At 35.1% G+C, this 14,759-nt stretch overlaps 1 protein-coding gene across 33 annotated transcripts in view; it reads left to right on the top strand.

Moving 5' to 3' along the window:
• LOC105475646 (histone deacetylase 9) overlaps positions 1-14,759 on the top strand; it is a 919,991-nt gene that overhangs the window by 633,243 nt on the left and 271,989 nt on the right. For all 33 annotated transcript variants that reach the window (XR_011621594.1, XM_071094019.1, XM_071094020.1 and 30 more), the window contains one exon: positions 9,847-10,024. Coding sequence is in view for 32 of the 33 variants with exons in the window: in XM_071094019.1 (XP_070950120.1) it covers positions 9,847-10,024 (178 nt within the window). In the remaining variant the exon portion in view is untranslated. The remainder of the gene's footprint in view (positions 1-9,846; positions 10,025-14,759) is intronic.

Consider the following 14,759-nt stretch of genomic DNA (forward strand, 5'->3'; position numbering starts at 1 on the left):
TTGTATTTTTAGTAGAGAAGGGATTTCACCATGTTGGTCAGGCTGGTCTCGAACTCCTGACTTCAAGTGATCCACTCGCCTCAGCCTCCCAAAGTGCTAGGGCAATTTCTTAAAATTACAAGCGATAAAACTATTTTAGCATAAACACACACACATATGCAATTGTACAGATGTACACATATAAAAAATATATTTACAAACTATATAATGTATCACTACATCAATATCTGATGTGTTACAAAACATGCACACCAATAGAAATTAAGAAAGGGGATAAAAATGAAATAAATGTTATTTTAAAATTAATTTTGAGTCAGTGGATAGAAACTTTTTTACTATGATTTTTAAAAGTGTTGTTTTTAACAACTTTATTAGTATATTCACATACACTATATGGTTTACTCATTTCTATGTACAAGTCAGTGGGTTTTCATATAGTCACTGAGTTGTGCAGCCATCACCACAGTCAATATTAGAACATTTTCATCACCCCCCAAAAGAAACTACCCATTAGTGGTAACTTCATCCTCCTACAACTCTAGGCAACCACTAATCTACTTTTTGCCTCCATAAATTTGTGTGTTCTGCATATTTTATGTAAATCAAATTGTATAGTGTGTATTTTTTGTTTGTTTGTTTTTTGTTTTTGAGATGGAGTCTCGCTCTGTTGCGCAGGCTGGAGTACAATGGCGTGATGTTGGTTCATTGCAATCTCCGCCTCCCAGGTTCAAGCAATTCTCCTGCCTCAGTCTCCCAACTAACTGGATTACAGGTGCACGGCGCCACGCTCAACTAAGTTTTTTGCATTTTAGTAGAGACGGGGTTTCACCGTGTTGCCCAGGCTGGTCTCGAACTCCTGAGGTTAGGCAATCCACCTGCCTCAGCCTCCCAAAGTGTTAGGATTACAGTTGTGAGCCACCGCACCTGGCCTGTATACGGTCTTTTGTGACTATTCTCTTATGTTTTCAAGGTTCATTCATGTTGTAGCATGTATCAGTGTTTCATTCCTTCTTATGTCTAGATAATATTCTATTTTATGGATATAGCATACTTTTTTATCCATTTATCAGTTGGTGGACATTTGGACTGTATTTGGGCTTTCACGAATACTGCTGCTATGAACACTCAAGTACAAGTCTTTATGTGGAAGTATTTTTTCATTTTTCTTAGGTGTATACATATTACTGAAATTGCTGGGTCATATGGTAACTTTATATTTAACCCTTTGAGGAAGCACAAACTGTTTCCAAAGTGGCTGCATCATTTTACACCCCTACCAGCATATGAAAGTTCCAATTTCTCTGCATCTTCCACAGCATTTGCTGTTTAGCTTTTATTTATAATAAACATTCTAATTGGTGTGAAGTTGTAAATTGTTGGGGTTTTGATTTACAAATCCCTGATAGCTAATGAAGTGAGCATCTTTTCACATGCCTCTCTTTTTAAGACAAATGTCTGTTCAGAACTTTTACCCAGTTTTAAATCGGGTTGCCTGTTATCTTTATCTGTTCACCTCATTTTAAATTGGATTGCCTCTTAGTATTGAATATTGTGTTATAAGGATTCTTTACATATTCTGGATATAAGTCTCTTATCAGCTATGTGATTTGCAGATATTTTCTCTAACTTGTGGGTTATCTTTCCACTTACTTTACGGTGTCCTTTGAAGCACAACATTTTTTAACCTCGAAGAAGCCTAATTAACCTATTTTTTTCTTTTCTTTTTTTTTTTTTTGAGACAGAGTTTTGTCTTATCGCCCAGACTGGAGTGCAATGCCGCGATCTCGGCTCATTGCAACCTCTGCTTCCTGGGTTCAAGCGATTCTCCTGCCTCAGCCTCCCTAGTAGCTGGGATTACAGGCTCACACCACCACGCCCAGCTAATGTTTGTATTTTTAGTAGAGATGGGGTTTCACTATGTTGGCCAGGCTGGTCTCGAACTCCTAACCTCAGGTGATCCACCCACCTTGGCATCCCAAAGTGTTGGGATTACAGGTGTGAGCCACCTCGCCTGGCTTAAGTAACCTATTTTTTTGGTCACTTTTGCCTTTGGTCTTATATGCAAGAAAATGTACTCCTCTATTTCATCTGAGAATATTCTTGTTTTAGATCTTACATTTAGTTCTGTGATCCATTTGGAGTTAACTTTTGTGTATGGCATGAGGAATGGAGCTTTACTGTATTCCTTTTCAAAAATGTCATGGTGGTTACGCAGTTGTCCCTGTTGTATTTGTTACAAAGTCCTTCGTGGAGGAAGAATTTTAAAAATATTTTGCCCTATTGAATTGTCTTGGCACCTTTGTTGAAAATCAATTCATCATAAGTGTAAGAGTTTATTTCTGGATTCTCAATTCAATTCCATTGATCTACCTATCTATCCTTAAGCAAGGAACACATTGTTTTAATTACTGTACCTGTGTAGTATAGTAAATTTTGAAATTAGACTCTTCTTCCTATATTAGGATATCTTCATAGAGTTTATATATGTGACCTTCGATGCAGGAATTGGGTAGAAATGCTAGTATCTATCCATATATCAAATACTAGTATAATTAATTGGCTTTCTTGTATTTTAATTTAAAAATTAAATATGAGAAGCTCTGGTATTTTCTTCTGCACCTGAAGAGATTGGCTCATACTATTGAATTGAATTATTTTCTTAAAGTTTGCATTTTAATTAATTAATTTAATTTTAATTATAATTACATTTAATTTTAATAATGTTTTAATTTATTTATTCTTTTATTTCAAATCATCATATTAAGTTCCCAATTTATAATCTTCTTAATTTTTCATTCCCTGTAGTATCATTAATGGTTTTCTTACTGAGTGAATTTAAAAAGATAATATGTTGAAATTTTAAAGACAAAATATACTTAATTATACATATTACTGTGTTCATTTATCTATTAGTGAAATTATTTCATAGTTGGTACAGATTAATGTATATCTTATGAATATATGATGTAAAAGTAAATTCACATACTTTACCTTAGTAAAAAAAAATGTGTTACCAAACGTATTTTTATGCTCTTTTTTTTCTTCTTTTTCTGAGACAGAAAAAGTATGACTTTGTCACTCAGGCTGGAGTCCAGTGGCCTGATCATGGCTCACTGCAGCCTCAACCTGCTGTACTCAAGTGATCCTCCCTCCTCAGCCTCCTGGGACTACAGGCATGTGACACCATGCCAACTAATTTTTGTGTTAATTTTTTATAGAGATAGGATCTCCCTATGTTGCCCAGTCTGGTCTTGAACTCCTGGGCTCAAGAGTTTCTCTGCCTTGGCCTCCCAAAGTGCTGCGATTTTAGTGTGAGCCGCTGTGCCCAGCCTATTTTTGTTTTCTTTTTTCATTTATATTTACTTTTTCTCTCTTAATTTCTTCTTCTTCTACAAAAATGTAATGTTTACAATAAAGGTATCTGTATGTGGAACGTTAGTTATTATAATAATATTGGTGTTTTATATATGACAAACATGCCATAAGCATTAATTCTATTTTTGAAAAATTATTAAACAATTAACAGGTATAGATATTACAACAATGAACACTCATAACATCCAGCTTAAGAAATAGAACACTACAGGTACAATTCAAGTTTCCTATGTATCTCTCTCCCATTGTCGCTCCCATTCCTTCTCTTCTGAATTTGCTGTTTATTTTTTCATGTATGTCTTTACTTTTTATTAATTCATTAACATACTTAATATGTGATATTAATTTGCAAATTTTGGAAATAAAATTTTTTCATATATTCTTTTGCTTGTTTTTTCACTCACCATATTTGCTAGAGTTTACAGTCAATACAAACTATTTGTACAAAATGTTGTGAATTGTTCTTTAAAGTGTTAAAACAATTTACTCTCCTCAAAGTAGTCTATGAGTGTCTCTTGCTCTGTATTTTCAGAGTATGCATTATGATTTATGATTTCTGTTATTTGCTCTTGCTAAAGTTGCATGATGATATTGATTATAGACCATGAGTAACCACCCACAGGTCAGGAAGCAAATGTGATCATCCAGAGCAAAGTGAAAACCCAGAAGCTATGCATTTGGTCCCTGTGCGATAGCAATAAGAAAGCAAAACAAAACAGAACAAAGAAATTACTGTTATTACAAAACATGGAACCATGTGGTTTCCTTAACCCAGGGACTTTAGCACCTCATAGTCTCCATTAGCAGGCCACCCCCAAGAAAATACTTCATTCTAAGCCAGAACATTGTGCTTGTCATACAAAGACCTTCTAGAACTATCCCTACCCACTTTCAAATGATAGCAATGCCTATGCGCTACCACTTAGAATGGTGGGGCCACAAAGGTATTGATGTTTTACTAGGTAATATTGAGGAATTTACAAAATAGGTGCATAACAACTCTTCTGTCAAAGTAATTACATGAATTTTATCAGTGGGAGTGGACAGATGTTTGGGCACAGTGGCCTTAGACCACATCATATAATGAAAAGTTGTCTTACACATCTCATTTAGCTGAGTATTTTCCGGAATGACAATCTGGCAAAATAAGCCATCAAAACCAAGTCCCCAGTTGAATCAGCTGGAAAAGAAAGACTTTTACTGCATAAAAAATAGACTCAATAAAGAATATGTAAAATAAATGTTAATAAAAAATGCTTTTGTGGGGAGCATGTTAACTATTCATTTAAGGGGGGGATAACACATTTTCTAATGGTGCTCAATAAGTAAAGTGTTACCTTGGATATTCCTCTAATTTTTATTAACAGTAGATTCTGACCTGTTCGACGTTTTAATTTTTCGGCACTGTAAGAGAGACACATGCTCTTTCATACTTACTTAGAAGTATAAACATGAATAAAATTATCTCTCATTATAACTACTAATGGTAAAAAAACTGGTTTAGTGAAACATTTCAATCCATTCCAGAGACAACAGAAAAATGTAATTTCAGCTTTCAAGCTCAAGAAGGATGCTTTTGTTAACGAGGCTGGATATCTATCCTAAAATAAAAGTGACCTGGCATTTAATGATAACTCAGTGATTAACATGCGGTATAATAATATGTGGTTTACTGGATTGTTATAACTCTTCTTAGACAGTGAAAGCCACATTTCATTTGTAAAAGTGTATAATTGCAATCAACTCTTTGAACGTGAATAAACTTCTTTCTTCTCTAGTACAATTTTTGAAAGAAAGTTCAAAAATATTTGGCCCATCTCTGTTCATAGTTCCAATAATTATGAATCTGTCCTAATAAAGTGTTTGGAAGATTTTACTGTTTAAATAACATTTACTATTTTTTCTTAATTACAGTTTTAATATAGGTAATATGCAGAAAACTTGGAAATGACATAAAAGTACAAAGGAAAAATAATCCTCAAATCACTGGAATTTTCCTCACATTATCTCTTGGCTCCAACACAAAAGAATTTTAGGATTTTGTCCTTTGGTGATCATTTTGTCTGGACTCTATTTGTCATATTTTTTTCTCAGCCATTTCTTGATTATTTTGTGTTGTGATTGCTTATAATATGTTTTCTTGTTTTATCCTCTCCTTATAATACGATCTTAAGAATGATTATATATATCTCCTTATTATGCATTCATTTAAAATTGAATAATACATATTATTAAAGCCCACTATGTGTGAAACACTGCATGGAAAAGATATGCATGGGAATATATAGCAGCCAAAGGTCATCTCTTCATGGAACTTACTAACTGCAGTTAAGGTGCAAGTGCCTAAATTTTGGGTGTCAACCCACAACATCCTAAATCTACTTTGCTGTCTGTACAATGCAGGACAAGGACTGTTGCCTTTTGATTGAGCAATAGCTATTGGATGAACATTTACAAGTAACGAACAAATTAATATTGAACAAGTAGTTATTTCTTACTTATATTGCCATATTCCTTCTGGTAGACACTGGACAGGTAGGATGCTGCTTACTGAATTGCGAAATGTTATACTATCATGTAACATTTACATAATGCTTTTGAATTAGCAAACTTTTATATGACAGGGTTTCAGTGGAGGTCAAGTAAAGCAATAAATATTTACTTTAAAAAAAAAAAAGAAAGGTAGTAGGTGGTGTTATTTAAATGGAGTCCTTACAGTATCAAACTACTCATTAAGAGAAAAAATATTTAGTAACCCCAGTCATCTAAAACATGGCCTTTAATTTCCAAATATCTATTGCATTTTCTTAATGCACAAATAAAATAGTATATCTTCTAGAAAGTGTGAGAAAATACATAAAATGCAGCAGAAAATAAGTTAAAAGATGAGTTATATCCAGTTTCTGGTTCAACGAGCTTTGAACATTATACAAGGACAGATCATTTTACACACACACAAATGTGCACGCACACACACATGCAAAATGTATTTAGAGCTTCTCCTTGCATTTGTCACCTGGTTAATTCCAATTTGTCCTTCATATTTAAAATTAAATATCGCTTTCTTAAACAAAATTTCCCTGAACCTCTTCATCAGGTTTTTTTTTTAAGTTTTTCATATCATCCTGAATTAATTACCTTGTTGTACGAACATCATAGAGTATACCTACACAAACCTAGATGGTATAGCCTACTATGCACCTAGGCCATATGTAATAGCTTACTTTTCCTAGCCTACAAACCTGTACAGCATGTTACTATACTGAATATTGTAGGCAATTTGTGTATATAAACGTAGAAAAGGTACAATAAAAATACAGTTGATTATAAAAGGTAAAACATAATATACATGGATAAGGCACTTGCCCTGAGTAGAGCTTGCATGACTGGAAGTTGCTCTGGGTGAGTCAGTGAGTGGCTGATGAGTGAATATGAAGGCGTAGGACATTATTGCATGGTACTGTAGACTTCATAAACACTGTACACTTAGGCTACACTAAATTATTAAAACGAAAGTAATTGTGCTTTCGACATTAGGAAGGCTAATACGTCAGTAGGTGAAAGGGATTTTTGCGCTCCATTATAATCTTCTGGGCCCAGTGTCATATATGCGGTCTATCCTTGACCAAAATATTGTTATGGGATGCATGTCTGTATTTAGTATCTGTCTCCTCACTAGAGAATAAGCATAAAAAATGTTCTGCACACTAGCAACGTGTCCAGCATGGAGTGTGAGCTCAAGAAATAGTTACTGCATGCAATAACTCTAATATATAAAAGACTATGGCAGGAAAAGGAGAGGGAAAAAAAAATGTGATGGGAATGTAACAGAAGGGGAAAGCACAATTAATGTGCGTGTTCAAAAGAGACTGTGAAATTTTAAGTGGACCTTAGAAGGTGTGTGTAGAGCTGAATGTGGAGCTTCATAGCCACACATAGAGGGGTGATCTAGAAAGGATGGCTTGGAAGAAGCATGAATGATCATGGTCAATATATCCGTGAGACACAGCAAACACAGTGCCCAGAGCCTATGATATACTGTTAGGACCCACGACACATTTTACATTTTAATTTCTTAGTCAGAAAAAAAATGAATCTAATAATATGAATATATGATAATGAATCCAATGTATGCCAATGCAGGCTTAAAGTGTAGTTTTCAATACTGTTTTTTGGAGTCCACAATGATAAAATTGCACAGGGCCCATGAAAGTCATACTGCAGCCCTCGGAATGATATTCCTTGGAATGATGTTCAGTGGACAGTATTTGGCTAGAACTTAGAAAAGGAATAAATGATCTAAGGCTTAAAATGTAGGTTAGCCTCAGGTAAAAGAGAGTACAAATGACAGACTGTAGAGGTTCTTCAAATTTGGATTGACCTTCAGAGTCTTTTTGTGTTAATGTCTTGCTTACTGCAGGGCTTCAGGAAGAGAATTCTTGCAGGAAGGAATAGGACTGTTTGGTATTAGAAGTTGGGTAATCAGTTAGGAATCTTTTGCCATGTCTTACACCGGAGTTGAAGAAATTACGGTAGAAAGAAAGGGAGGAGATGGATATTACAAAAAGTCAGATAAACATGCACCCAGAAATTATAGATCATATATGGAAAAGCTTCCTTTTCCCAACAGAACCCTCCAAATCATAATTATATATTTGTATTCCCTGTAACAGTAAGTTCCATATGAGGAAGGACTATATTAATCTTACTGCTGTGTCCTCAGGACATTGAACACAAGGCACTCAAGAAAACAGGAGAGTTAGACTCTTGTAAAACTGTATAAACCATTGTAGCTAGAATAGGTCCCTGACCAATCCATCCCAATCATCGAAGCAAATGCCCAAAGCCTCGGTATGTGACATATACCTTCCAATTGATTGATGGTTTGATTATTCTGTAGAGCAAAACAGAAGTAACAACATATACATTAACTATTGCCTATTTTAAAGTTAATTTTAAATCATTCTTACTTTTTTCTAAATTCAGAAATCTCTGCTTATGGTCTGTAATTAAATCTATATTTATAATCCCAATTTATAGGTTTATATGCAGCATTAACTCATATCATGTACAGAGAAAGCTACAATTACATATGCAATGAGTACAGTTGTATTGTATACAGATTTGTTAGCTTTCTCAGTAAGTTTCTCAGCAAGTGTAATTTGTACACCTAGCATGTAGCAAGCCTTGGGTGGAAATACAGGATGAGTATGACCTGTGATGGCACATGTTGGGTAGAAGGGGAGCACCTAGTCTAGCAGGAAGGTTAAGGCAAGGCCTTAACTAAGGAGAAGTAATGTCTGCCTCAAGTCTTAAAAGAACAAATGCTAGTCAGGTAGGAAGCAGAAGCAGAAGAGCACACACATTTATAAAATTACAAGAATTAGACTTGTTTAAAAATACTCTGGCAACCTTTGGAGCAACAGTTTATACATTGCAAGAGATTATCATGTTTTTTTTACCACTGTTCAGCTATTCTTCATATTCGTTAGGAAAGACAAATAAAAACAGCATAAAGCTTATGAATTCTCTTAGGTTGAAGAGAAAATATTCACAGTGTAGTATATATATTTTGATAAATATTTTTACTAATAAATAAATCTTTATTAAATAAAATTATGAAACAATATATATTTAAAATATATATTTTAAAATATATACTTTTTTTTGCACAAAGCTAGCTGTGTAGCATTGATGATTAAATAAGCTGCCTATCTGTGTTTGAGAGTATCTTTTCTTGGAGACAGAGGAAGAGACTAAGTGAATCTTCCATAAACTTCCAAACTGTGATTCACTGATTCAGTAAGTTGGGAAGGATGAAGAATATAATAACAGTGTTAAATCACTGAGGATATACTTAATACTATATTTTAAAACCAAATAATTTTACAGTGTTGAAATTATACCATACAAACTATGAAATACTCATTTTTTTCTATACCAGTATATGAAGACTGAAAGGTGTCAAAATACAATCGTGTAATTGGTCATTTTTAGAGACATCCATAGAATTCATAAACAATATTCACTGAAACAAATTCAGGAGAGAATTTTCAGAATTAGCCCTCACTGGCAGTTTGAAAGCGTTGAATTGTTCTCCCACGTTGTGTGGCAGTTCTGGGGCTGTATTCAAAACGTTGGTATCTAAGTAGGAAATGAGTCGAAGTCGACGTTACTCTTGAGGTTAAAGGTTTGTTTCTTTCAATCAGTTCAAACTGACAGGCCTCCTGCCATCACCTCCTCCTTAGCCAGGCAGACAGGCCCTGGCCGTCAGTGTGAAAACATCTGTTGAATGGATTTATTGACTGGATCTTGTTTTTTCTCTCCCTTTCTCTATTTTTTTTTTCTTTTTCCTTCACACCGTTTATTATGTCTCTGACCTGATGAACTTAATTTGTTGACATGTCGCTCAGTGTCTCCCTCAAATCTTGTCTCACATTTCTTTCTACTGTGCTCTTTTCTTGGCAACAGCCCTTCCTGGAACCCCCGCACACACGTGCGCTCTCTGTGCGCCAAGCGCCGCTGGCTGCGGTTGGCATGGATGGATTAGAGAAACACCGTCTTGTCTCCAGGACTCACTCTTCCCCTGCTGCCTCTGTTTTACCTCACCCAGCAATGGACCGCCCCCTCCAGCCTGGCTCTGCAACTGGTAGGAATCCCTAAAGACTCCCTCTAATAGGCAGGCTAAATGCACCGTTCTTGTAGGATTAACCGATTTAAATGCTCTGAATAACTCCAATAGCAGAACGCTCCATTTTAACCCAGTGCAACCCAAATTTTGTGAGGTTATATTGGCTATAAGACAAACAGCATATCTGATAAATCTTGGACTCAGTACTAATAGCCTCATAAATTGCTATCATCCAAGGGCCTGGAAAATACATCAACAGGTGCATGAGTTTTTTGGAAATGAAAATCCCTGCAACATTCTTTAGCAGTGTTCCTCAATCTCTTACCTTCTGCCCAGCCACTGGGAAATTTATGATGCTTGGCTTCCTCACTTGACTCCAAAGAGTGCCCTTTAACCAGTTTGTTTTTTTGTTTTATTTCATTGTTTTCTTCTGGTTCCCCATGCAAATGACTCATGGAATTCTATAGTACCAAAGCAAACTTTACTTGATTCTATGTATGTTACTTTCATTTCTATTTATTATGGAATCTCTGGGTGGGCTTTTTGACCAACCTCTTCCTTTGTCTACAGCTGTGTTTGATATTTCAGAACCTGACTACAGAGGAAAACAAGCCAGATAATTCCAAGGCCAAAAGAAGGTTAAGTGTGGAACACACACACACACTCACACACACACAAAGGGTGCTATTCCCTCCGCAAAGGAACAGTGCTGTAAATACATGCGTGGACAATTATTTCTTTTTGTCTACTCCATTCTAGTTCCGTGCTCTCAAACTGTGGCTGATCAAATGAAAGATATTGTGGCCCTAACAGACTCATAACTTGGATGCTGCAGAAGGAGAAATTATATGTACTTTCCCCAAAGGCTCTTTTGAGTTATCTGATTTATTTTTAAATCCATTTTCAGGATTCAGAGTTTGTTTTTGTGGCTTCTGTGACCTCATGCAAGCCTTTGTGCTTGGAAAAGTTAAATCTCTTTTCTAAAACCATAGTCCCAAGCCTTGATACTATCTTTTATTTAAAAATCAATGAATGAAATGGCCAAGTTAATTCACTTTGGTAGGCATCTTTAATAAGTATGCATAGGAGCTACTTTTTATAATGCCTTATGCCATAAGAAAACATTCCGTACTAGGAGCTATGAGCTGGGTCTATTTCTTTCTCCGTACTAGCCATTGCCTCTGACTCTCCCACTTCCAGGAGCATAGCAAAACTATGCCCAGATATTCCGGAAAACCCAGGAACACTGCCCAGTGTTAGTGGCAGCCTTTGAATCAATCATGCCTGGTGCTATCCCTGTGGATTCACAGAGTTTTTGCTCAAAATCGGATACATGATACAGAGGAATAATTTTTTGCATATAGAAAGAGCAATAGCCTTTAAGAATTACCTACTCTCTATTCTTTCTCCTGAACGTGTCTTTTATTCAACCCTAATATTTCAGAAAATACAGAGTAACAACAATTCTATCATGATAACTGTTTCCATTGACTGAAATAATTTCCTTAATATTATAATATCAAAAATTAAAAATAATATTAAAAATAAATTCTTTAAGTAAGCTTAACTACAAAGTTTCATGTTGATGTCCCCAAGTTTGCTGCTATATATTGCTGTATTCCTATGGATAAAGTTTCTTTCCTTGGTTAAGAGGGGTGGCCCTTTTCTGACATACTTCAGTGTCTTCCAGTTTTCATATGTTCCTTTGAATGAATGGAGCAAGATATCTGAATATTAGAGAGGACCTGGAGTTTAAGGAAACTGTGTTGCCAAATGGATAGGATTTGTAGACCTTAGAAGAATCCAGATGGAAGGGTGGACTGTAAATCCAGTAACATAAGCAGGACATAATCCTACTCTGATCATTCAAACAAAGACTAGGTGATTTCAGAGAGTTAGGTTTTTTCCCCCTCATAATGTCAGCATTTTAGTATTTATCAAAGCATGTATTCCAAAAACAAATAGGAAAGTGAACTTAAGATTCTTTTCATATATAATGGATTTGATGAGGCAATTCCTTGCCCACATGAGAGATTATATAAAATTATTTTAGAAAACACAGGACTTTGTACTTAATAGACATTCAATAAACATTTTAGTTGAATCAATGAATATTAATTTCATAATAAACACTTACAAATTTACTAGTTCAAATTTGAATACACTGAAAGTAAAAGTTACATTGTAACTTGTTCTGCTAAAGGATAACTAAGTTATTTAAAAGTTACAATAACTCAGAGGAATATTTGTTAGCTTATTTTAACTTACAAGAATGTTGCATCTTTACACAGAAAATCTTACAAGAAAAAGGCACAATATTTTAAAATCATGCAACATATGCAATTTATAATAATAGCTTCTCCACTGGCATTGGGATTAAAATATATATATACTTGATATGTAACATTCATTTAGTACTATTCCAAATCCTAAGGAAATGAAATGCACCATCTTCACTCTGCTATTCCACATATTGCTCTGGCTTTAATCCAAACTTAAATTTCCCCTGTAGCCTGAATACTACTGTAATCCACATGATCTCAAAAATCACTTTAGTAATTCTAATGATCTTGATTTCAGATGAGAACTATAGGTTTTCATTCTAGTATGATTGAAAATATATATTTTAAGCACTAATCTCCTTTCTTTTGACTTTTTAATATCTACTTGTGGCAGACATGTTAAACAATCTAAAGGAATATTCACATATGTTCTTTAGGAATACAGTAGACCCTCTTATCTACATGGGAGCTATTCTAAGACTCCCAGGGAATGCCTACAACAGCCCATACTATTGAACCAATTGAGGTCAATAGGAACCCATTTCTGTACATGTCTTCCACCCATAAATTTATAGCCTTTTCCATCTTAACTAAGCACTTCTCACATGCTATGGTCATAACTTTTGTAGTGTGAGGTGAGGTGGGGCAGCAAAACAATTACAAATTTCTTTTTTCTTCTTCACAACTTCACAGATAGAAGATTCCGTCTTACTGTAGAGCTTAGCAACCTTAGCATATGATTTTTTTTTAAAATTTCCTTAAGTCGAGAACTTAGACCTTTCATTTAAAGGAAGCCCTTTAAGGCTTATCTTTGGCATATCCAAACTGTCAACCTCACTACTCTTGCACTTTGGAGCCATTATGAAATAAAAAATAATTAAAAGTGAATACACTGAAAGTAGTTACATTGTAACTGTTGTTCTGCTAAAGGATAACTAAGTTATTTAAAAGTTACAATAACTCAGAGGAATATTTGTTAGCTTATTTGAACTTACAAGAATGTTGCATCTTTACACTGAAAATCTTACAAGAAAAATGGGTTCCTATTGACACTGCCACAGTCAACCTGATCATCAAGACAGCTACTAAATGACTAGTGGGCAGGTGGTATAGAGAGCATGGAGCTGCTGGACAGAGGGATAATTCACATCCTGGGCAAGCTGGTCTTACACTGGGGCAGTGTAAGACTTCATCATGCTGCTCAGAATGATACACAATTTAAAACTTAGAGTTTTGTTGTTATATAATTGTGCATTTCTGGAATTGTCCAGTTAATATTCTCAAACCATAGTTGAAACTGTAGAAAGACAAACTGCAGATGGGGGAGGGGAGAGGCTATTGTATTTGTATTTTTTTTTTTTTTTAAAGAAAGTCATAAGATCTCACACTCTCAATAGCTGTTCCACTAAATAGCAAGGTAGTGGACAGAGATACATTTTAGAGCTAGGAGGCTGGCTTAAATCTATCCTCTAAGAGCTATACTTTTTGGTGCTACTAAAAAGTTATTTAACGCAAAAGTCACATAATTTTCAATGCACATCATTTAAACCTTCACCATCCATGTGCATCCTCCGCAACCCACTGGATTAGCCATATAACTCCCTTTCTGACAAGAACAAAAAATGTTCCAAGGGAGAAATATTATCTGAGTTTAGTCAGTTTTGGAAAGATGCCGTCTTCAGTCTATTTCCTGAGAGTAGAAAGTAGGCATAAATTGCATAAAAGTATTTTTACAAGATAATTTTTTTTTTTTTAGATGGAGTTTTGGTCTTGTTGCCCAGGCTGGAGTGCATTGGTGCGATCTCAGCTCACAACAACCTCTGCCTCCCGGGTTCAAGTGATTCTCCTGCCTCAGCCTCATTAGTAGCTGGGATTACAGGCATGTGCCACCATGCCTGGCTAATTTTGTATTTTTAGTAGAGATGGGGTTTCTCCATGTTGGTCAGGCTGGTCTTGAATGCCCAACCTCAGGTGATCCACCCACCTTGGCCTCCAAAGTACTGGGAATACAGGTGTGAGCCACTGAGTAGGGCCTGAGATAATTGTTATATATTAATTGAATTTTCGTGGTAACATTTATACTTTTGAGAATTATAAAAATTGATACAAGTTCATTGAAGGCAATTTGGTAAATCTAGAATATTATAATGGAAAGTCACTCATTATTCTACCACTCAGAGGTAACTTCTATAAAAATATGTTTATACTTATTTTCCAATCAATACTTTTTACTCTATAAGCTTATCTTTAACAGGATAAAGAAAAGTAATTTGTATTTGTATACATATCTATGTGCATGTGTGTATATCTGAAAGTATGTGTGTATATTTGTATATATGTGTATGTATACAGTGTATATGTGTGTGTGTGTGTGTGTGTATGTGTGCATGTCTTAAAGCCTTCTAGAGTAGCTTCTGTTATTACCCATATTAGAATGGAGAGACTAATTTTTCCTTTTGTCAGGAAATCTA

This window comes from Macaca nemestrina, chromosome 4 (genome assembly GCF_043159975.1).
Source record: "Macaca nemestrina isolate mMacNem1 chromosome 4, mMacNem.hap1, whole genome shotgun sequence".
Taxonomy (NCBI): domain Eukaryota; kingdom Metazoa; phylum Chordata; class Mammalia; order Primates; family Cercopithecidae; genus Macaca; species Macaca nemestrina.